Source organism: Phacochoerus africanus, chromosome 4 (genome assembly GCF_016906955.1).
Source record: "Phacochoerus africanus isolate WHEZ1 chromosome 4, ROS_Pafr_v1, whole genome shotgun sequence".
Classification (NCBI taxonomy): Eukaryota; Metazoa; Chordata; class Mammalia; order Artiodactyla; family Suidae; genus Phacochoerus; species Phacochoerus africanus.
Window position 1 is genome coordinate 60,503,016 of NC_062547.1, and position 24,436 is coordinate 60,527,451.

The 24,436-nt window shown below is 51.9% G+C and overlaps 1 protein-coding gene across 1 annotated transcript in view; it reads left to right on the forward strand.

Annotated features, from left to right (window-relative positions):
• Positions 1-1,141: 1,141 nt before the first annotated feature.
• ELL (elongation factor for RNA polymerase II) overlaps positions 1,142-24,436 on the forward strand; it is an 82,734-nt gene continuing 59,439 nt past the window's right edge. The window contains exon 1 of the mRNA XM_047776522.1: positions 1,142-1,316. Coding sequence (XP_047632478.1) covers positions 1,182-1,316 — 135 coding nt within the window. The 5' untranslated portion in view covers positions 1,142-1,181. The remainder of the gene's footprint in view (positions 1,317-24,436) is intronic.

Consider the following 24,436-nt stretch of genomic DNA (forward strand, 5'->3'; position numbering starts at 1 on the left):
CCAGGATGCAGGTTTGAGCCCTGGCCTGGCACAGTAGGTAAAAGATCTGGAGTTGCTGCAGCTGAGGCTTAGGTCTGGATTGAGGCTTGGATCTGATCCTTGGCCCAGGGAACTCTATATGCCACGGGGCAGCCAAAAAAGAAAAAAAGAGAAATGTCCAGAAAAAGCAAATCCATAGATACAGAAAGTAGGTTAGTGGTTACTAGGGCCTGGGAAGGGGGAATGAGGAGTGACTACTTTGTGGGTGTGGGTTTTTCCTTTAGGGGTGATGAAAACGTTCTGGAACTAGATGGTGGTAGTGGCTGCACAGCATTGTGGATGTATTAAATGCCACAGAATTGTACACGTTAACTAACTTCATGATAGGTGAAAATTTTTTTTAATGGGTGAGCAGGACAATCACCATCTCTCAGGGCTCTGGGGGGGTGTAGGATTTTATTCTAAGTCTACCCTTAGCACAACACTGTAAATTAACTATATTTTAATTTAAAAAGAAATCTACTGTTATCATGAGCAAAGTTAATCTGACCCCCAATCATCCAACAGCCCCAGGCCCACCTTAGGGAAACCCTATTAGCCCAACCCAGCGTCCAACGCGCGCTCAGTTTACATAGCCACGCCCATTCAGCAGCTGATCCCTCCCCCCACGTGCTTTGCGCGGGCCCCGCCCCCCCCACGCCCTCAATGCGGCTCCTCGCTGAAGCCAAAGACGGAAGACTTGGAGAGACCTCATAAATAATACATCACGTCATTGGCTGGTGGGGCGGTGCTTCGACTTGCCTGGCTGAGTCAAGATCATGAATAATACACACTGAGGCGGGGCCTGAAGGAGCGCGCGTGTCGAGGCGGAGTCCGGGCGCGGAAGTGGACACCTCTAGGGTCTTGAGAGGTTAGGGGTGGGGGGAGTCCGTCCACGCCTTACGAAAATGCAGGAAGTCAGGGCGGTAACTATGGGATTCCCTGGGCCCACATGATGCGTGGCCAGCCGCATCTCATGAATAGTGCAGCACGTCAGCGGGCGGTACCGCGGCGTCTGTGGTTCTTGGGGGGTTCCGGAGAGGGCGTGGCCAGCCGCGTCTTATGAATAATGCAGCACGTCAGCGGGCAGCAGGGTGGGGCGTGGCCGGCGCACCACCCGCACTGGAGCCGGGAAGGGGGGGCGGGGGAGCGATGGTCGCAAGATGGCGGCGCTGAAGGAGGCTCGGAGCTACGGGCTGTCGTGCGGGCGAGTGAGCGACGGTAGCAAGGTGTCCGTGTTCCACGTGAAGCTCACCGACAGTGCCCTGAGGGCCTTCGAGAACTACCGCGTCTGCCAGGTGAGCGGTGCAGGCGGTGCGGCCGTCGGGGACGTCGGGACGCAGGTCGGCCTCGCGCTCCTCTCGCCACGGCGTCCTAGCCTGGGGGCGCGGGGTCCGGCTTCTCAGGTGCTGCTTGTGAGTTCCTGGGCCAGCGGGGCGCGGGGTAGGCGCCTGTCCGGCTCGGAGCGCAGGGAACCTCGGCGCCGGGAGGAGAACCTGGCGGGCGGCCCGGGGCGGCCATGGGGCCCGAACTCTCGCTCCTGGTCTGGGGATAGGGGGTCTGTCCGGCGCCTTTCTCGGCCCATCCGGCACCTGAGCAGGAATTGGTCTTTTCACCTGTTCAGGGGAAGGGGTGGAGGCCTCGCTGTCCGAGCTCGGAGGTGGGGGTTTGGGGCTTCTTTGGCTCCTTTGCGGGATGGCGGTAGGGATGACTGCCTGCACTCCTGAGGAGCAGCTTTTCCGTCTTGGTCACTGGTAGGGTGGGTCAGTGGGGCACCGCTGTCGGAGCACCTGTGCGGTTTTGTTCCGTTTGTATGGGGAGGTTGTGTCTGCACTTGGGGGGTGTCTTTGATGCTTTCCAATGAGGCCCCTGGAGTTGGGTTCACTTTTCATTCTTGGGAAAGGGAATTTGGGCAAAGCCTGTCAACTCGCCTCCAACTCCCCAGGTGACCAGGTCTCACTGGACACCTTTAGAGAGTAGGAGTGTTTTGGGAAGAAGAGGCTGTGATTGTGGAGTGGGGGGGATTGCTGGCATGGTGCCTTTAGAAGATTGGGAGCCTGTGGTGGGCATCTGGGAGGGAGCTCTGGCCACCGCACCTGGCTCCTGACTCACAAACTTCTCAGGGGCTGATTTGGGTCCATCTGGCTAAGTTCAAGGCGTTTCAGTTCTGCCACCTCGCGGGGGGTGGGGGTAGGGGTTGGGGAGAGGCTTCTGTGTACTTTCTTTCAGGCCTGACTGTAGGGTACATCTGGGGCCCTGGTCAGAAACTTCTTCCCATTTCTGTTTGTGTCATGGCGTCCTCCTCCTGTGTTGGGACAGAAGTTGCAGGTGCCCAGTGGTCAGGTCCTGAGGGGAAGTGGTTTGGGAGCCCTTTTACCTCCTTACTGGGAAAGTAGGGGCTTCATCGTGGCTAGGGGGAGCAAGGGGTCTGGTGTCAGGTTCAGGAAGGCCCCGCCCTCTGAGAGAAAGAGAAAGAAGAGTGTGTGTGTGTGTGTGTGTGTGTGTGTGTGTGTGTGTGTGTGTGTTGTGTGTACTGAGGCTGGGGGGGCCCTCAGGGCGGGTGAGGAGAGAGACTAACTAGGAAGGAATGTGGCTTTCTTCCTGCCCTGGACTTGTTCGGCACCATTAGCTAAGCCGGGAATTTTTTCCCCTGTCTTGTTACCCGTGCCCACCCTTCCCTGGCTTCTTTCCACTTTTGGGGGCAATTTCCTTCCTGTTCTCGCGTCTCAGTTTTCTCTTCATAGAACAGGAACTTCATCTTTGTTGGAAGAGCAAATTCTCACCTTGTCAAAAGTGATTCCCCAAGGTGAGCCTGGGGTGCCACTGCAGGTGAGGAGGAGGGGGCATGGTGGCCAGCTTGAGCCTTCCTTGTGGAATTCCAGCCCGGTGACTTTTTCCCTGGGCAATTCCAACTTGTTCTGCAGGACGGCGGGCTTTCCTAGAAACAGCTGGGGGAGAGCTGGTGAGTCATGTAAATAAGGTGAACTTGGTACCTGGTCACTGAGGGTTAGGAGCCCCGCCTTCCCTGCCATGCTGCCCTCCCTTGATCTACTCATCAGGAAGGCCTGTCTCTGCATCCACCTCATGCTGTCACGCTGCTATTTTTAATTTAGGGTGTTGGTTACATCCCCTAAGCTGGCTCTTCCTCCTGTGAGGGTGAAGGTATAACTGCAGACTCAAGTTTGTCCCATGCAGAGCCCAGCTGTGTACATTGGTGTTGATCAGCCAGAAGAGGCTCCCTCGTAGAGCTTCTCCAAGCCATTTGTGTTAACTTGGCTGGGTGAGCTAAATTTTGGGGTTGACTCTGAGCTAAATTTTGGGGTTGACTCAAACTTTCATTTTTCTCAGAGGCTGACTGGTAATTTAAGTTACTTGGCAATTTCATATTTAATCTTACTCAAGAGTGGACTGAGGTAAAATCAGGGTAGCTCGGGCACACTCAGTGCTCTTGGGTGGTGGGTATGGGGAAGGTGACTTGAAGAATTTGTTTGTGTGACCAGAGAAGGATGATTGGTTGTTAACAAAGCTCCTTATGTGTGACTTGTGACTGTCAGTAGTGTCTGTCTAGAGTTTCCTATTCTCTAGTGCCATGGTCATATAGTTTGCCAGTGACAACTTGTGGAGAGGGTTTTTACTTTTACTTTTTTTTTTTGCTTTTTAGGGCCTCACTTGTGGCATATGGAGGTTCCCAGGCCAGGGGTCGAATTGGAGCTGTACCTGCCAGCTTATGCCACAGCCACAGCAATGCAGGATCCGAGCTGCGTCTACAATGTACAGCACAGCTCAGGACAACTCCAGGTCCTTAACCTACTGAGTGAAGCCAGGGATCGAACCCGAATCCTCGTGGATACTAGTCAGATTCATTTCTGCTGCACCACAATGGCAACTCCTACTTTTAGGTTTTTTTTTTTTTTTGCTTTTTGCCTTTTTTAGGGCTGCTCCCACAGCATATGGAGGTTCTCAGGCTAGGGGTCCAATTGGAGCTGTAGCCACTGGCCTACGCCTCAGGCTAGGGGTCCAATTGGAGCTGTAGCCACTGGCCTACGCCAGAGCCATAGCAACACAGGATCCGAGCTGCGTCTGCAACCTGCACCACAGCTCACGGCAACGCCAGATCCTTAACCCACTGAGCAAGGCCAGGGATCGAACCTGCAACCTCATCGTTCCTAGTCGGGTTCGTTAACCACTGAGCAACGACGGAAACGCCTACTTTTACTTTTTTTTTGTCTTTTTGCTATTTCCTGGGCCGCTCCCACGGCATATGGAGGTTCCCAGGCCAGGGGTCGAATCGGAGCTGTAGCCAGCCACCGGCCTACGCCAGAGCCACAGCAACGCAGGATCCGAGCCGCGTCTGCAACCTACACCACAGCTCACGGCAACGCCGGATTGTTAACCCACTGAGCAAGGGCAGGGACCGAACCCGCAACCTCATGGTTCCTAGTCAGATTCATTAACCACTGCGCCACGACGGGAACTCCTACTTTTACTTTTTATAGTTGCCTCTAGAACAGTGGGTTTGAACTGCCTGGGTCCACATATACATGTATTTTTTTCACTAAATATGTGTCACGGTGTATGGTTGAATCTGCAGATGCAGAATTTGGGATATGGAGGGCCAACTGTCAAGTGTATTCGTGATTTTTTTCGACTGCTTGGGTGGGGGTTGGTGCCTCTAACTCCCCTGTTGCTGGAGGGTAATCTGTAATTACAAAGAGGTTTTTACAGATTAAGATATGGCAGGGTACTGGAGAGGAGCTTCCTTCAAAACTTCCTCTGTGGCTCCCAGGAGCCTTGTAATCCTAGCTGTTGGAGTAGCCCAAGTAGAAGTCCCTGACAGCTACCCTTTCCAGAGGGGTCTGTGGTTTGAGCTGCCTTTGTGCAGACCTAGTGACCAGCTTGGAATGTAATGGAAGGTAAAGATGTAGTAATATGTGCAGCTGCCACTGTCCAGACTTGGGCTTCGTGTGGTCTCAAGTGAGTCCCAAAGCAGCTGCTCCCGTGGATCTGCGTGTTCACTGTGATGAGTTACTTCGGGAAAGAAGAGAGAGGAAGTGTGAACACAACCCATCTTTCTGATATAGCATCATGTGCCTATTCAGGGATGCGTCCCTGACACTGACTCTGAGGAAGTAACCTTCCTTAGGGCACTTGCCTCAACCACCTGGGTATTTCATGATTGGATTTGGTGGGCTCTGTTGCTGAGTGACAGTCTCCTCTCATTGATTATAAGGTCCTGAAGAGAGAGGAGCGTTTTGTTGTTGTTCAGGAAAATTTGAGGGCCCAGGGAGGGGCCCAAGAAACCTGGGGACGGGAGCCTATCTGGGTTTGAATCTTGACTCTGCCTTCATGAGGCCTTGCGCCAGTGCCTGACCCTCCTAGGCCGGATCCTCCTCCTCAGGTGGTGAGATCCAGTTGCTTCTTTGTATCCTTCTCTTTAGGATTTTAAGTGTCCCAATACCTGACTCCTCTCACTCGTAATCCTTTTGCTCTCAGGGTTGTGGGTGTCCCAGTGTCTGACCCCTCCCACCTCCAGATCCTTCCCTCTGGACTCTGAGGGTCCCAGGCCCTGCCCTCTCTGAACTCTAGTTCTTCCTCTGTGGGCTGTAAGGATTCTCTTGGCATGTGTGCGGCCCTCAGTATAACCCTGACCTTTCCCATGTTCTCAGCACTTAGTGCAGGTACCCAGGGCCAGTTCCCACCTGAAGGTTTGAGCAGAGACCATGGGAGACAAGGAGCCTGGGCTCCTACATCTAACTGAATCTGACTGAGTGCCTAGTCTATACAGCGCCACTGCTCAGAGGCTGGACATTTACAAGTAACCAAGACAGGCTCTCAGTGTCATGAGGCAAGAGACAGATGATGAACAGGGTGGCACAGAAATCAGCCTGAAGAACTTGTCAGTGGTCAGTGTCAGGAAGGAAATAAAATGAGGTGATGTGAAAGGGCCCTGATTAAGAGAGGCGCCCCTAGGAGTCCCACTGTAGCGCAATGTGTTAAGAATCCAGCATTGTCTCTGCAGCAGCTCGGGTTTGATCCCTGGCCCAGTGCAATGTGCTAAGGATTCAGTGTTGCCACAGCTGTGGCATAGGTCTTAGCTGTGGCTTGGATTTGATCACTGGCACAGGAACTTCTATATGCCTTGGGTGCGGCCAAAAAAAAAAGAGAGGGGGGCACTCCTAGGAGATGCCAGAGCTGTGGTCTAAGGGGGGTTCCAGAGGTGGCACATGCACAGGCCTTGAGGGTGTTTGGGTGGGGGGTGAGGCCCACGTAAAGGAGTGGGGGCAGCTTCAGGGCTCTGTCCTAGGATGGGCATTTAGAGAGAAGTTATGCAGTAATTACTCTGGGACTGTTCTAGAGCTGAACTGGGGGTTGCTCGCCTGCTGCTAAGGGGGCAGCTGTGTGGGTGTCAGCCTGGGCACTGGTGGCAGGAGGAGCCTTAATTTAGCCTCTGCTCCCCTCCCACAAAGAGGCCCCAGGAGATGCCTACATCTCTTCTCCCTGGGAGAGGGTGTGCCCCACTTGGCCCTAACCAGTTAGCTTCTTTTCAGACCATCTTGGGACTAGAAATGTGCTGCCCTTCCTGGCCATAGGCCAGGCCCCTGTAAGCCCTTTGTCCAGGCACATCTTATCTTCTTGACAGTCTTGGCAAGAAGGCTAGCTTATTGTTCCCACTGTTCACTGGGGGCAGTTGAGGTTCTGAGGGGCAGTGTTGCCTGTCTGTGGTCACTTAGATTGCCCTTATTGGCCCAGGATGCTACTTGAGTTGGGAGGGAGTTTGAGCCACTGGGACACAGCTAGGAAAGAGAGTCCCACTGGGTAAGTCCTTATGTAGTGCCAGTGTTTCAGGCTCCCGGGAGCGTTAGTGACCTGAATGACCATTGCATATTCCTGAAGTTGCCAGCTTTTGACTGTACTGTGCCCCGTCCCCTGAAAAAGCCTGCAAATGGTCACCAGCAGCTGTGGATCATGTCCTGCATGCCAGCACTGACCTGAGCTGTATGTGTTACTTCATCTTGTCCCCTGGCTGTCAGCTTTGTAATTGGGGGCGGTTCCCATTTCTCCAGTGAGGAAACGAGTGAAGACCCTGGGAGGCTGAGACAGCAGGAGTCTCCCAACTAGGATGGGGCTGGGAAGCGGACATCTGGCTTGGATGCAGTGTATGGCCCTGAGGTCTGCCCCTTTGAAGGGTGGTGGCTGGGAAGAGTGGGCTGGCCCATTGATGTCAGGATCATGACATAGAGGTTCAGTAGGGCTTGTGTTTCACGGTGGGCACTTGATAGTTGTGGGGACATTTCCCTCCCAGGAGGTGCATATCTCATAGGTACTGAGGGAAGGTTAGCAACCTGGGGTGTGGAGTGAGTGCTGGTCATTTTGCAGATGGCCAATGAGGCTGTGTATGAAGGTCAAGCCCCCCCCCCCGCCCCCGTTTTGGCCACTGTGACCCTTGACTAGACTTCTGGCAACCGTTCACCATGGTGATTGTGTGTAAACAGCTGGCAGCTCTCGGAAACCCACTCTCTGTTGACTCATCGGCAGGGCCAGAGTTCATCACCCTTGAAGTAGTTTTGACATCACACCCGGATTGTGACATCTTTGAGGAGTCCTTGAAAAACAAGGCTGCTTCTCCTGTTCCATGCAGCTCTGATCCCAAAGCAGACCTTGATTTTGGGAAATTTGCTTCTTTGTGACAGCAGCCCTGCTTGACATGCCTGGCAGGGCCCTAGTTGGCAGTTCATCCTGTGCCTTTGGGTTTTGCCTTCCCTGGGTCCTTCATTTGCAGGGCCTTGGTCCTCTGCTCTCTGCTTTTATGACTTTCTCCTTGGTCTGTGACTCAGGTGGCCTGGAGTTATCTGAGATCTCCTCTCTAGCTATATGTGGCCACTCTGAAGTCACCCAGAGCTCAAAGGGATGCTTTCCAGAATGATTCCTCCAAATGACCTCTGACTTGTAGTGCGGTGACACAGATAGCCATAATGTGTAGTTTTGTCACTTCGCTTTTTAGTAAAGAAGCTGATGTCCAGGTAAACCATTTGGGGGGAGATCTCCGGTCTCCACACTAAGTGGCTGCACTGTAGTCTGGTGCTAATTATATCCTTCCAGCTGGGTCCCTCCCTGGTCACGTCGAGATGTGGCTCCTGGCTGAGTCACCAGGTCAGAGGGGTCCGTTGGTGACTCGCCACAACCCCTCCAGAGGGGAGGGACCTTTGCATGTTTGTGAAGTTTATGGGGTCTCCTGTTTAAAAGCAACTCGTTTGAGAAGTTTATTTTTATTTTTTTTGCTTTTTAGGGCCACATCTGTGGCATATGGCAGTTCCCAAGCTAGGCGTCAAATCAGAGCTGTAGCTGCTGGCCTATACCACAACCACAGCAACATGGGATCCAAGCCACATCTGCAACCTACACCACAGATCACAGGAATGGTGGATCCTTAACCCACTGAGCAAGGCCAGGGATCGAACCTGTGTCCTCATGGATGCCAGTCAGATTCGTTTCTGCTGAGCCATGATGGGATCTCTCTTTTTTTTTTTTTTTGTCTTTTTGCCATTTTCTTGGGCCGCTCCCTCGACATTTGGAGGTCACCAGGCTAGGGGTCTAATCGGAGCTGTAGCCGCTGGGCTACACCAGAGCCACAGCAACACGGGATCCGAGCCGTGTCTGTAACCTATACCACAGCTCACGGCAACGCCGGATCCTTAACCCACTGAGCAAGGCCAGGGATTGAACCTGCAACCTCATGGTTCCTAGTCGGATTCGTTAACCACTGAGCCATGACGGGAACTCCCCTATGTTTTTTATTGTAGTGGTACACTTTGCGATTTATTGGCTGCATTTTCCATTCAGTGAGGACTCTAACATGTCAGTATTTTTCCAGCATCACACTGATCCTGGGGCTTCCTAGGTGCCTGGAGCCTTGTCTGCTCTGTGCTGCAGGCTGTGCAGAGTTGCTGAATTGTGGCGAGGGGTGTCCCCGGTGTACCTCTGTGTTTGTGAGTGGAGCTGGAGGTTGCAGGTGCTGAGTGGTACAACTGTGGTGTGTTGATCGCAAGGCACAGGAGAGGTATAATCCAGTCCGTGGTGTTGGATGGTCAGGGAAGACAGGTCTGGAGGCGGGGAAGCAGGGAGGAAAACTTGAATGGCCTGAGCTAGGGCCCACTAGGGGTTGGGCAAGGGGGCAGATGTGGAAAGTATTTGGGCTGCCACCTGTGTCTTGTTGGGGGAGGTAGACATTACTAACCTTTCTTGATTCTGGCCATAGGGCAGAAATGTCTTCTGTATAGTTGGGTTATTGTCATGCCTGAGCCGGGTTTGTGAGAGTCAGGTTATGCAGGCCTTGAAGAGATGTTGATGGTCACCTCTGGAGTGACTCTTGGCTGGAGGAAAGGTGACTGTGTCTGATCAGAGAGCTGCTGCAGGTCTGCAATGGATGGATGATGTTGTTGTGATCATCATCATCCTTGGTGCAGGGGGAGGTGGAAGATATGTATGTGTGGCTGTGGTGTTCCAGGGTTTGGATGTCTTGAGGCTCTTGTCATTGTCCTAATGAGTGCAATTTGAAGGTGGTTTTGAATGGATGTGGCAGCTCTGAAAGCCAGCACCTTTCCTTTTCTTGGATTTTTTCCTTGCTTGCGGGCAGTTGGATGGCAGATTTCCTTTATTGGGCTGATGTTGAGAGTTTCTGGACAGTTGGGTGTACTGGATGCTGGGGGAGGCAAAGCTGGGCCTGGACAGAGGGGCTGCACCCTGAGACAACATTTGGGGGTCAGTGTCACCCATAGTCAGCCTCATGGGCAGGCAGGCAAATGGGCTATGCCGTCCAAGTACAGAGCACATTTGCCCAACACCCACTTATCATTTCCCAGTGTTCCCAGGCACACTCCATAACAGGTGGTCCTGGAGTAGTTTAGCCTGCCATGGACTGCTCTGCTGTTGAGAAATTAATGAGCTGCTAATGGTCTAGGGCCATGGTTAATCCTCCACGCCATTGCTCCGTCATCAGCATTCTTCTGGTAGACCTCCTGAAAGGGAAACTGAAGCTCGGCACAGAGGTTCCTTTCTTGAGTATGTGCCCCCCTAGCTACCCTGGTTTTTAATCTAGGCCTGTCGGGAGAGAGTCAGCTCCTCCTTGTTTACCTTGCTGCCCCTGTGTCCATCTTATGTACTCAGGGAGGGTATCCTAACAAGGACATGCTTCCCTTGAAGGATGCCGCACATTGGGTCAGGTAGCCTGGCTCCAGCCAGCTCCTACAGACAACCTGGAGTCCCTGGCTCCCTCCTAAGCCTCACTACCGGCAGTTGTGGTAGTGGCCTCCCAGGTCAGGCAGGCGATGCTTATGGATGCCAACCACTCCTCCCCGTGTGTGTGTTGGTGTGTATGTGTGTATGTCCTGCAAATGACCTGAGAAAGTGAAGCCTTTCAGAATTTAAAATACCCACTCCTTTGGCTCTGATGTCAAGGATTTCTTTGCAGAATGAAAGCATGGCTAGATTAAATGGCTTTCTCCAGTCTTTTTTAGCTACTTTTCCACTGGGAAGTCTACCACACTGTCAGAGGGAACTGGGCCCTTTCATGCATTCCCTTTGATCCTGCCCATGGCCTCAGTGGGCAGTGCACAGGGGCCAGATGGAGCTGAGGAGGGCCAGGAGGTGGTGGCCAGGTTTCTGGAGACAGGTCTGGCTGGGTCTGGAGGTGATTGCTGAGTCTGCTGGGTCGGTGGCCACTGCCGGTAGAGTGTGAGGAGTCAGGCACAGAGCCCAGGTTGTGGTGACTCCATCTTTGCCTTTAGGTTGTGCTCAAGCTTGTGGGTGTTGGGGAGTCACACAAGGACAGCTTCCAGGGGCCAAACCCCCTCTCTACTTGGGAATACTGTTCCCTGGGTATATGAGGGGGGGGTTCTCTCCCTCCTATTATCCAGCTTGGTTGAGTGTATTAGACTGATCCAGTTGGCACTTACTGGTGAGCAGCCTGGCCAGTTCTCAAATCCCTGTGGGGGAGGCCATCCAAGGGTGATGGCTGCCTGAAGGGAGAAATGCAGTGAGAGATGGGCTGGAGGTGCTCGAGAAGTGGGGAAGGTGAACTCATCCCCAGAAGGCCAAGGATGCGTGAAATCTGAGAGGAAGGCTGGGGGCGGTGGGGCAGTCAGAGGAGGTGGGGAGTAAGGGATGCCTGAGCAGGAAGTTGGGGTTAGTTTCATCATCCAGGGAAGCCCAGACTGAGTGGCTGTGGCTGTTCTGCTCTGTGTGGATGTAGATGGCAGCAGCCCCTTCCTGGGCTCCCTGTGGGAGCCTTGACTCCATGGCTGCTTTCACTGAATGCATGAATGTTTGCCCTTGGGGGCTTCCTTCTGTGGCAGGTGGGACTTGGGGCAGGGTTATCATCAGAGAGGCTTTGGGAATGCTAAGACCAATCAGCTCTAGTCCAGTCTTTACCTGGGACCTCTCAGAGCCTTTGCAAACAAAAAAAAATTTTTTTTTGAGTTCCCATTGTGGCTCATCAGAAAAGAATCTGACTAGAACCCATTAGGATGTGGGTTCAATCCCTGGCCTCACCCAGTGGGTCGGGGATCTGGCGTTGCTGTGAGTTGTATAGGTTGCAGATGAGGCTCGGATCCCGTGTGGCTGTGGCTGTGGTGTTGGCCCGCAGCTGTAGCTCTGATTCAACTCCTAGCCTGGAAACTTCCATTTGCTGCACGGGTACAGCCCTAAAAAGCAAAAAAAAAAATTATTTTCCTTTTTCTGGCCGCACCTGTGGCATATGGAGGCTCTTGGACCAGGGATCAAATCTGAGCTGCAGGAGTTCCCGTTGTGGCTCAGTGATAGGGAACCCGACTAGTATCCATGAGGACGCAGGTTCAATCCCTGGCCTCACTTAGTGGGATAAGGATCTGGTGTTGGCCTTGAGCTGCAGTGTAGGTCACAGACTGGGCTCAGATCTGGTGTTTACAGCTCTGACTCAACCTCTAGCCTGGGAACTTCCATATGCTGTAGGTGTGGCCCTAAAAAGACAAACAAACAAACTTGAGCCTACCACAGCTGTGGAAATGCTAGCTTCTTAACCCACTAAACTACAACAGGAAATCCTAAAATTTAAAAAAATGGTATTTTTTTTCTTTTTGTCTTTTTGCTATTTCTTGGGCCGCTCCTGTGGCATATGGATATTCCCAGGCTAGGGGTCTAATCGGAGCCATAGCCACCAGCCTACGCCAGAGCCACAGCAACGTGGGATCCGAGCCTCGTCTGCAACCTACACCACAGCTCACGGCAGCACCGGATCGTTAACCCACTGAGCAAGGCCAGGGACCGAACCCGCAACCTCATGGTTCCTAGTTAGATTCGTTAACCACTGTGCCACGACGGGAACTCCTATTATTTTTCTTTAATTGTGATAAAATTCATACGTTTGCCATCTCAACTTTTTTTTTTTTCCCCCTTGCACCTGAGGCATTTGAATATTCCTAGGCTGGGAGTCAAACCCATGCCATAGCAGCGATAATGCTGGATCCCCAACCTGCTGAGCCAACAAGGAACAACCATCTTAACCTTTTTTTTTTATTTTTAAATATTTTACATTCTTTTTCCTGTATTATCTTCTATCATATTCTATCATAGGATATTGGATATAGTTCCCTGTGCTATACAGCAGGACCTCATTGCTTATCCATTCTAAATAGTTTGCATTAGTAGTAGTTTGCATCTACTAATCCCAAACTCCCAGTCCATCCCACTCCTTCCTCCACCTTTTTTTTTTTTCTTTCTTTTTTGACCACCTGGCAGCATATGGCGTTCCTGGGACAGGGATCAGATCTGAGCCACAGTTGTGACCTATGCCCCAGCTGCAGCAACAGTGGATCCTTAACGCAATGTGCTGGGCTGGGGGTTGAACATAGGTCCCAGTCCGCCAGAGATGTCACCGATCCCATTGTGCCACAGTGGCAACTCCCCATCTTCAACCGTGTTTAAATGCACAGTTCAGTGGCATTAAGTACATTCACATTGTGCACCCATTACCACCATTCATCTCCAGAACTTGTTCATCTTCCCAAACTGAAATTCTGTCCCCATTAAACACTTAATGACCCATTCCTCTCCCCCAGTCCCTGGCAACTGTATTTCTATTTTCTTTTTTTTTTTTTTGTCTTTTTGCTATTTCTTTGGGCCGCTCCCGTGGCATATGGAGGTTCCCAGGCTAGGGGTTGAATCAGAGCTGCAGCCACCGGCCTATGCCAGAGCCACAGCAACGCGGGATCCAAGCCACATCTGCAATTGTTAATTATCTATTTTATATCCAGTAGTGTGTATATGTTACTCCCATCCTCCTTTTTCTTTCTTTAAAAAAATTTTTTTTCTATTATTGTTGATTTACAATGTTCTATCAATTTCTGTTGTACAGCAAGGTGACACAATTTTTTTTCTGTACAAATCAAGCATTTTCTTTAGTTATATAGCAAGGAAACACTCATTCTGGACTTAAATACAGTACTGGAGATTTAAAATTACATTTGGCAGTGTGCTACAGAATAAGACTTCATTCATATCAGCTTTGGATTTCTTGGTATCTTTATATGTTTTCCATCATCCATTGGAACAATTAGTTCATCTTCCTTAACCTAAAACCGATGCTTCCTGGATGTAAAAGCTACAATACTTTTTTTTTTTTTTTTTTGTCTTATACCTTTTTTTTCAGGGCTGCACCCACAGCATATGGAGGTTCCCAGGCTAGGGGTCTAATTAGAGCTGTAGCTGCTGGCCTACACCACAGCCACAGCCATGCCAGATCCAAGCCTTGTCTGCGACCTACACCACTGCTCACGGCCACGCTGGATCCTTAACCCACTGAGCAGGGTCAGGGATCGAACCTGCAACCTCATGGTTCCTAGTTGGATTCACTTCCTCTGCACCCTGACGGGGACTCTCAAAGCTACAATAATTTTTAATATTGTCAAATACCTAGCTAGTGTTTAAATTTCCCTGGTTGTCTTAGACATGTTTGTACAGTTAGTCACAATTCTCTTTTCTGTCTCTATGAATTTGATAGCTCTGGAGATGTCTTTTTGTCTTTTTGCTTTTCTGGGGCCACTCCCATGGCATATGGAGGTTCCCAGGCTAGGGGTCCAATTGGAGCTGTAGCTGCTGGCCTATGCCACAGCCACAGCAATGCGGGATCCGAGCCGCGTCTGCAACCTACACCACAGCTCACGGCAACGCCGGATCCTTAACCCACTGAGCAAGGCCAGGGATCGAACCTGCAACCTCATGGTTCCTAGTCGGTCGGATTAACCACTGAGCTACGACGGGAACTCTCGGAGATGTCTTATAAGTGGAATCATACAGTATTTGTTCTTTTGTGACTGGCTTATTTCACTTAGCATAATGTCCTCAAGGTTTATACATGTAGCATGTGTCAGAATTTTCTTCCTTTTTAGGGCTAAATAATATTCTATTATATGGATCTACCATTTTGCTTTCCATTCATCTGTGTCCTTGATGGACACCCTTGGGTTGTTTCTGCCTTTGGGCTGCTGCTGCAAATGATGCTGCTGTGGACATAGGTGAACAGTTATCTATTTGAGCCCCTGTTTGCAGTTCTTTTGGATAGACACTCAGAAGTGGGATTGCTGGATAATATGAATCATAGTCTGTGTTTAACTTCTTGAGGAACCACCATACTGTTTTCCGTAGTGGCTGCACCATTTTACATTCCCATCAACAGTGCCCAAGAGTTCAATTTCCTTTCTTCTTCTTCTTCTTCTTCTTCTTCTTCTTTTTTTTTTTTTGTCTTTTTAGGGCCGCACTTTGGGCATATGGAGATTCCCAGGCTATGGTTCAAATGGAGCTGTAGCTGCCGGCCTACATCACAGCCGCAGCAATGCCAGATACGAGCTGTGTCTGATACACCACAGCTCACAGCAATCCCAGATCCTTAACCCACTGAGCGAGGCCAAGGATTGAACCTGCGTTCTCATGGCTACTAGTTGGGCTCATTACTGCTGAGCCACAACAGAAACTCTGAGTCCAAATTTCTTGATGTCCTCACCAACACTTGTTATTTTCTCCTTTTTTGATAGTAACCATCCTGACAGGTGAGAGGTGGTCTTGGAGCATTTAAAATGTATTAAGGGAGAGTTCCTGTTGTGGCTCAGTGGTTAATGAATCCGACTAAGAACCATGAGGTTGCAGGTTCGATCCCTGGCCTTGCTTAGTGGGTTAAGGATCCGGCGTTGCTGTGTCTGTGGTGTAGGCCGGCAGCTACAGTTCCAATTAGACCCCTAGCCTGGGAACCTCCATATTGCCGTGGGAGCGGCCCTAGAAATGGAAAAAAAAAAAAAAGTAAAAAATAAAATGCATTAAGGGGTTCCTGTCAAGGTGCAGTGGAAAAGAATCCGACTAGGAATCATGAGGTGGCAGGTTTGATCCTTGGCCTCACGCAGTGAGTTAAAGATCCTGTGTTGCCGTGAGCTGTGGTATAGGTCACAGACTCTGCTCCGATCCCCCGTCACTGCGGCTATGGTGTAGGCTGGCAGCTATAGCTCCAATTTGACCCATAGCCTGGGAACCTCCATATGACACGGGTTTGGCTCTGAAAAGCAAAGGAAAAAAAAATTGCATTAAGATGCTTGTGACTCTTTGGTGAGAATTAAGGTCTGCAGGGCCTCTGACACTTGCTAGACCAATGATAGGCTCAGGAATTTTCTGGTTGCAGTTGACAGAGAATTTGACCCCAGCATAATAGGGGTATGTTGGTCCCTGTACTTGAAGTGAGCTTGGGCTGGCTTCGGGTCCTGCCTAAGGGAAGATCTTGAGCAGTGTCACCTAGGAGCAGATGACAGGAAGGGCAGGGAGAACAGGTGTGGCCCTGCCCTGGATGAGAAGCTGTGGTCAAGTGGAGATGACAGTGACAAGAGGAGGATGACAGTGATGGTGCAGAAGCCTGGGCCCAGTCAACCCTGAGTGTCTAAGTTGAGAGAGTTAGTAAGTACCTGGGGTGGTCCAGAGAACCTGTGGGGAGGGGGCAAGCAGTAGGGGCTGAGGGCCAGAAAAGGGTGGGAATGTGTTTGATGTGGGATCAACCTAGATAGAGCAGTTCTTTGTCACCCTCACCACTTCCTGGCCCTCTCAGAGGCAAGACCTGTGCTCCCCACTCCTGCTAAAACCAAACAGAGGCCCCAAGGTCATGTGACAGGGAGGGTCTGGGCTCTCCCTGCAGGTACCTGAGGCTGCTCATCTCTCTCTGGTCATGAGTTTAGATGGGGCAGAATCTCCTCTGCTTTTGTGAGTTTAGCTGTTTGTGTCCCATGTTGAATCACAGGGGGACCGTTTATGAAAATGGGCTTTCTTCCAGGTGGGAAGCAGCCTGGAGGCCCCCAGGATCAGGCTCTGACCTTTTTGGGGTGCTGGGCAAGTGGGGGCTGAGCTTCAGCATTTAGGACCTCCAGTACCATTGTCCCTGCTCCTGCCTTTGTCTTGGCCTCAAGGCTTTTGTGAAGGTGCATGGGAAGGAGGAGGAGCTGTGTTTTTTTTTCTGGACCCTGTGGTCAGATGCAGCCTACTTGTCCTGGGGGGCCTCCAGCAGGGGAAGTTATGCCTCCTTTCTCTCCTGCTTCTGCCTCCCTTCCTCCTGTATGGGGGTGTGTGTGTGTGTGTGTGTGCGCGCGCGTGCATGTCTGTGTGCGTGTGCAAATGCCCTGGGCCCCACTTTGGTTCAGAGGAGGTTTCCTTGATTCAGGAGAGGCTGATCTAAGGGAAGCCCTGGTTGGGGTGGTCACCCTGTTATGCTGCCCTTCTTGGTGAGGGTGGTGTCTCTGGGACCCAGAGGGTTCAGGGTGACCTTGCCTTCTGCTAGTGCCCTGAGGAGGGTAAGTGGGCCAGGTGGTTCATTTATCCTCTTCCCCCTTTTTTTTTAAGGGCCGCACCTGAGGCATATGGAAGTTCCCAGGCCAGTGGTCTAATCGGAGCTACAGCTGCTGGCCTACACCACAGCCACAGCAACACCAGATCCAAGCCACGTCTGCGACCTACACCACAGCTCACAGCAATGCCAGATCCTTAACCTACTGAGTGGGGCCAGGAATTGAACCCATATCCTCAAGGATACTAGTTGGATTCATTTCCGCTGTGCCATGACAGGAACACCCTCCCTTTTTAAAAACAGTGACTTTTTGGGGAAATTCAGCTTCCTGCTGTGGATCACGTGGTTCTCCCCACATCTGGAGGGAGTGATTTAAGTGTCCCGGTACAACATTTCCAACAAGGGAACACCCACTGAATCAAGTCAGTACAGCTGGGTTCATAGGGGCTAGAGCAGGGGCAAGCTCATCTTGGCCTTGCCCTTGATGATGGGTCCCTCCTTACCATGTTCTCAAGGTCCTGACAGTGAGCCTGTGCTGTGTCCCCCTTCCAGATGCTCCCTTTACTTGTGGGATTAGTGGTAGAGCTCATGAGCCCTCTTTCTGCCCCTGATGAAGGTAACATCTCTTGTGCCCAGTGTAGCTGCCGGCCCCCCAAACTAAGGCCTTGGCAGTTTGCCACCATGTTGAGTGAACAGAATGGATCGGATGAGGCTGATGATGAAGTGCACTGTTAGAGCCTCTTCCCTTTTTCAGTGTCAACCTTGGAGTATAAAATGAGCCTGTAAACCATGGCCTACAATCTGGCCCCCACCTGTGTTTGTAAGTAGAGCTTTATTGGAACACAGTGGTGTTGTCTATGGCTCCTTTTGCACTCTGAAGGTGGCAGACTGTTTGCAACAGGGACTGGCCCTCAAAAGACTGAGACAGTGACTCTTGTCCTTTTCAGAGAAGCTTGTGGTTGAGTGTTGAGATGGGTGCGTTAGCAGGCTATGCTCTCCTGGGGCAGAGCTTAGGCCTCGGACCCGTTTCCTGTGCTGTTGTGTGCAGCCCTGTGGGCCATAGCAGACCTCTTGCCATTATATCTCAGGGTTAGACCAAGACCTGTTTTGGGTCTGGCCCCTTCATGTCATAGTTGGGATGGTCCATAGTCAGGTCAGCACAGATTAAATCAAGCCTAAAACCCGAGGGTGTCCACTCTGGAGCTGCCTACCCTCCCAATTTCATGCAGACTGAATGCTTCCCACCCCTCATGCATCCCTGGTTTTCCCAGGAGCAGCTTTTCTCAGGCAGTATCAAGCCTGGCACAGCTTCCAGTGGGCCTGGTCTTTTTATGTGTGACCTTCCGGTGAACTCTGGAAACAGAGTTGCACAGCCTGAGTGGGAAGGGCCGTGTGCATGTCCCTGTTGGAGCTGGGAGGGTGAGCTTCTGCCTGTGATTCCAGTCAGGCTCTGGCTGAAGTTCCCCTGGTCCCTTGGCCTCAGTCCCAGGGTGTAACAGCAGGGCCGGTTTCATCTTCTGAGGCAGGGCTGTGCCCCTTAAGGGTTCAGTTCATATAGTGTTTTTGAATGTATGTTTCATGGTCTGGTAGCAGTCAGATGACGGTGGTTTCAGATGGGTCCCTTGTTTGGAGACAGTGGGCAGCAAGAGTCTCCCGCTCCCCAGGAGTGAGCTCTCCACAGGCGGGGCTGGGGGCTGGTGCTTGGTGAACTCTTGGAGCTTTGCTTTCTCAGCTCTGGCCCAGTGCCACCTGTAGTTAGATTCTGACATGTGCCGTCTGTAGATGATTTGGAGTTACACACTGGAGAAGGGCTTCTTGGGCAGGCCTCTGCTAAGGGGCTGTGGTTTTTGGGTTCTGTTAGCAGAAATGGCATGATTTTGCTGTTCTTATCATTTGGTGGTGTTTCTCCTTTTTTAGAATTGGGTGGGACTATTGAGCTGTGGCAGGCTGGGCAGGGGGGATGGTGCAAGGGGAGGCCTAAGGGAAGGGGGAGGTCCAGAGCAGGGGATCGTACTGGGGACGTCCCAGGGCAGAGAGACTTCGGGGAGATGTCTGAGGCAGGGGCAGTCCACAGCTAGAAGAATGTGTTCCTTCCTCCCCTGGTTGTACTATTTTTGGTATTGGATGCTCACAGATGTCTGCTCGTTCCAGTGAAATACGCTAAGCTCACAGTGGATCTGGCAAGTGGGACGAGGACAGACAGCCCTGGTTTTCTGTGTCCAGCTTGTCTCCAGCCTGCTGTGGGGAGGGCACAGGCCCATGCCTGCTCCCTTACCCATGCACAGGGTCCTTTTAGTCGAGGGCCTTGTGTGTGGAGCCAACATGACCCAGTGAACTGTGCCAGCTCCTCCCCACTGAAAGTGGAACTTTGTTAAGAAGGATTCTGAAGTGGTGTCTGGCCTAGAGTGAAGGATAAATGGTACGTAGCCCCTGGCCCTCCCTGCTCTTAGCTCTGGCATCTTTGTGAGGAGGGTTATTGAGCAGATGAGGTTAATGATCTCCCAGGTGAGCCTGGGCTCTGAGATTGCAGCCAGTGAATGGAGTTTGCCGGTGGCTGGGTGTGCAGGGTGAGGCTAACCGTCTGTCTGTCAGTGGAAGTTGGACTGATGCCGTGCTGCAAAGACACAAGGTTTTGGGTCCCTTTTTCCCCAGGGGTTGAAGGTGATTCACCAGGGTCTGTGCCCTAGAGCCATGGCTCTGATTGCACTTTGTCCTGAGATCTTCACTTAGCTCCTGCCACCTGCCTCTCCTCTTCCTGCTTTTGTCTCTCATGTGTAAATTCACCAAGGCTTGGAGGCTTTCGTGTGACAGGAATTGCCAAGTGTGTGATCTACTCAGCACAGATCAGCCTCAGTGAGTGGTTGGTCTGAGTGGAAGTGGCACCTGCTTGCATGCCCTCTTCTTGGGGCTCCTGGTGCTCAGCCATTCAAGAGAGAGCACACAGAGTGGGTGTCCCTCTGCTGCTGCTAAGCTCAGGGTGGGCGAACTTGGAGGTGGTTGAAGCAGGTCATTGGAGGATGCAGGGCCCAGGCTTGGGGCAGGGCAGCAGGATGCCTCACATGGCTGAACCAAGGCTGGAGTTGTACCAGCATGCAGACCTGGGGAGGCTGCCCACTGCCCTATGTTCATGTGGGTACCCGGCGGGCCTAGGTACAGAGGTTCTGGGTGTCTGAGCTCTGTCGTTCAGACAGCTCAGAGCCAGGGTAGGGAGACTGGCCGTATTGTTTATAAACCCTCACTGATATTGAGTCGACATGGGCTGGGTGGCTGCAGAGTCTGGGGCAGGACACAGGGAGTGGGGAAGAGGGGAGGATGGTTATGGTGACAGTGGTGCTGCCCTCTGGACTTGTTTTCCCCCCTGCAGAATGGGGTCATCATTCTGTTGTGGGGTCTGTGCCTTCCTTCCATGCTGCAGCCCTTGCTGTCTAGTAGAATAGTCAAGGCCTGAGGTGTCTCTGAAAGGTAGGCATTTGCTCCTCTGTTGAGCTATGGGCTCCTGGGTGCAGGTATCATAGATCCCTGGCCAGCCAGCTTCTCTGGTGTCTAAGTTTATAGGGTCTCTGTGGGTCCCCAGAGCCTGTCAATTGGACGGGTTAGTGGCAGGGCTTGCAGCGGCCATATAGGGCCTTGAAGAGTGGGCAGGTTCCAGTGTAACATTTCTCGTGACAGTGTTAGGGATGGGGAGTGGGGATACAGCTAACGCACAGATGATGCCAGGCCTTAGTCAGGATGCAGCCTGGAGAGCTCTGTTTTTTTAAAGTTGGGACTTGTAGGAGTTCCTGTTGTGTCACAGCGGAAGCGAATCTGACTAGGAACCGTGAGGTTGCGGGTTTGATTTCTGGCCTCGCTCAGTGGGTTAAGGATCTGGCGTTGCCATGAGCTGTGGTGTAGGTCACATATATGGCTCGATCTCGCATTGCTGTGGCTGTGATGTAGGCCGGTAGTTGTAGCTCTGATTAGGCCCCTGGCCTGGGAACCTCCATATGCTGGCAGTGCGGCCCTAAAAAGCAAAATAATAATAATAATTAAGCTGGGACTTGTGTTTTTTGTTGTTACTTGTTAACTTCTTGATTAACATTGTCAGTGGTCCTGAGCTGGCCTTAGGCCTGACAGTATGGGTCAGGAGGCCCAGAGTCCCAATTCTGGACAGAAGGGTATTACTTCTTTGAAAACCAGGTCCTGGGATTGAGGGTTCCAGAGCCTGTAGCTGTTTCCTTTTCCGGCTCAGTCATAAATAAACGCGACAAAAATCAGGTATGCACAGCAGTTTCTTTTTTCTTTCTTTTTTTTTTTCTTGTCTTTTTGCCATTTCTAGGGCCTCTCCCTCGGCATATGGAGGTTCCCAGGCTAGGGGGCTAATCCGAGCTGTAGCCGCTGGCCTACACCAGGGCCACAGCAATGCCAGATCCGAGCTGCATCTGCGACCTACACCACAGCTCACGGCAATGCCGGATCCTTAACCCACTGAGCAAGGCTAGGAATCGAACCCGCAACCTCATGGTTCCCAGTCGGATTCGTTAACCACTGAGCCACGACGGGAACTCCTGCATAGCAGTTTCAAATAGGCATCCAGGAAGAATCCTGAGTCTGCAGAAAACTTAGGGGAAATTTAGAACAGGGATCACCATCTCCATGCCATTGTTTTCACTCAGGATGTGCATTGCGATTTTGTAACTCAGATGCAAGATTGCAATTAAAAAACTGAAGGGGGAGTAGCATCAGCCCCCTTGGGCAGATCCCCAGTCTCTGCTCAGAGGGCTCCCCCATGTACCCCCGGCACTCAGCGTATCCCCTGAGGTGTGTGTGCTCAGCATTTGGGGACACATCAGCACACTGTAGGAGCAGGGTGAAAACCATTATCATGTGAACACCTGGTGGAACCGTGTCCAGGAGGGCACAGGTCCTGAGTGGTTCCCTTGTCCAACACACACTGCATGGTCTCTTCTGTCACTCCAAGGGTCGCTTCCTGCTCCGGATTCACTATGCTGTCAGTTCAGCTCCCTGAGCAGAGCCCTGCCCCCGAGGCTGTGACTTTCCTCGGTTGGAGAGACTCTCCTCAGTCTCATGTGTCTAATTCCCTCCCTTCCCATTCTCCAGCTAGGCTAGATTCCTTTTCTGACTTTTCCAAAAATAAAAGCCCTGCTACCTCCTTCTTACCTGCTTTATCCCGGTTCTCACCCAGCGTGGTGGACTTTCCTCCCAGAGTGCCATAAAGACCCCTCTGGAGTTGCCTGGAACATCAGCGCAGGCCCAAGAGTGGACGGTGCTGCTGGAGTGTTCTCTAGACCAGCTGCTCACAGCACTTTCCCCATGGGGGCCTGGGCCTGGTGTGTTTGGCTGATTTTAACTCTTTTCCTTTTTGAGCTGGGTTCTCTTTTTACCAAGTAAAACCAGCTTTAAAGTGCCACTTTATAAAGTAGGCCACTGTGGTCTGCTCCCTGGTGAGGGTCGGGGAGTCCATCTGGATGGCCCATGCTGTGGGGGTTGGGCTTGGCCCTGACCAGGAGCTGGTCCTTGGTGAGATCTGACCTCAGGGAGTCCTGGGCAGTGTTCCCCGACTCCCAGGGTGCTTGAAGTCCCTGCAACCTGCCCGTGAGGAGGGCACCCCCGATGGTAGCATTGGGGCATTTGTCTGGAGCCCTGGCCGGTATTGTTACCAATGACCAGGCCTCTTCCTTGGCATTAGCAAACCTTGCCAAGTTGCCGAATGCTTTCCCCAGGCAGGGGCTTTTGAATTCTGCATTTATGGGCTCAGAACTTCTAACTAAGTTGGCTCGGAAGCAAGAAGAGGAAGAGCATCAAGGTTACTTGCTGAGCACTGATCATGCTGCATGCCCTGCATTCCTGCTTCTCAGCCTGGAGATCTGGGCTGATAGTAGCAAGTGGTGTTGCTGCTGTTTGTCTTCCTTCACAGATGGGGTATTAGAAAGCCTCAGAAGCCACTGTTCAGAGTACTGGAATGTCTTTTAACTTTAAAGATTTGTTCCTAGTTTAGCTGGTTGCAGAATTTTCCGTGGTGGTGGGGATGGTAGTCCCCATTTGCAGAATTGACTAAGGCCAACTTGCTCTGGGTTCCGGCTGCCCTGTTTGCAGCTGTCACCAGTGCACTGTGTGGTGAGGCCTGCTGCTTGCCAGTGCCTCTGCCTGGAGCAAGGGCTGCAGTTGGTGCAGGCCTGTGCCTCTCCCTCCCCACCTGGGATGCCCTCCGTCCCCTCCTGACTCACTGCTGTCACACCCAGGACTCATGAAAAGCACTCTGTCAGCATAGATAACTCTGTGGTCATGGCTCCCGGAAGCCTCTTTATACCCACAGACACGGGGCCTTGTATGTTTTCTCCTGGCGCATCACCCCAGGGTGGCCTCTCTGTTCCCTGGGCTCACTGCTTTCGTGACCCTCATTCATTTCCAACCACTGGACTGGGAGTGTAGGTCTTTAACAGGATATCCAGCCACAGTAATAGGGGCCACTCCCAGGGCCTTCCTGTCCCACAGAGCTATGAGACATTTGATGACCTAAGATGGAGTTTATGCCTCCTGTTACAAATCTCATGTCTGGGCTAGCTGTGTGCCATTGCTGCTCATTGCACATGTGGATAGTGATGTGTGATTTACAGGACTCCTGGGGACTCCACTGCCCTGGTCCCAGCATTCTCTCCTTGACTGCCAAAGGCTTTGCTTTTTCTTTTTCCTTTTTTTGGCCATGCCCTTGGAAGTTACTGGGCAAGGGATTGAACCTGTGCCATAGCAGCAGCCCAAGCCTCTGCAGTGACAGTGCTAAATCCTTAACCTGTTGTGCCACAAGGGAACTCCTCAGAGGCTTCACTTTGAAAGTCTCCTCTCTAGCCTTGGTGCCATTGCTGCCCCCCTCCTTCTTGTCCACCATGGGGCACACTCCTGGAGCCCATGACACTACCCAAGGACAGAGTGTGCATGAAAGGACCTACTACACACCAGGCCTTTGCCATGAGCCTGTGAATTTGATTGGGTTTTCTCTTCCTGGATCAGTGGTTTCCGACTTGGTTTTGCTCTTACATGTTGCAGCCAGCTTTTGGGCAGCAGCCAAGTGTGTGCAAGCAGACAGACCAGTGGAAAGTGTCTCACACCTCCAGAGTGCATCCTGCTGAATGCTGAGGTCCTTTGGGTACTGCCCCATGGTACCTGGCCCAAAACCCTTGGCTAGTCGTCCACAGATTTGAGGGAGAGCCTGGCTCTGCTGTCCTATGGGCTGATGGGCTGTGCCTTGTTCCCTGCCACCTCCACCCCCACAACAGCTGACCTTTCATGCCACCTCCACAAGTGTCCCAGGACGTTTTCCACTTCCTTTTGCACACCAGATTGTCTTATTCTTCCTAATTTTGTGGTAGTGCTGGGCAAAAATGTTATTTCTCATTTGTGTTTTCTTGATGGCTTCTCAGGTGTTTTAGCCACTTGTACTGTCTTCTCAGTTTGTGCCATATTCATTGCCATTTCCTGTTGGTGTGTGTGCCTTTTAATGGGGCTTACTCCAGCACCAGTTGACCCTGGCAGCTCTTTCACTGGGTGCCACCTGAGTGCTGTCTGCTGGCTGAGCTGGCG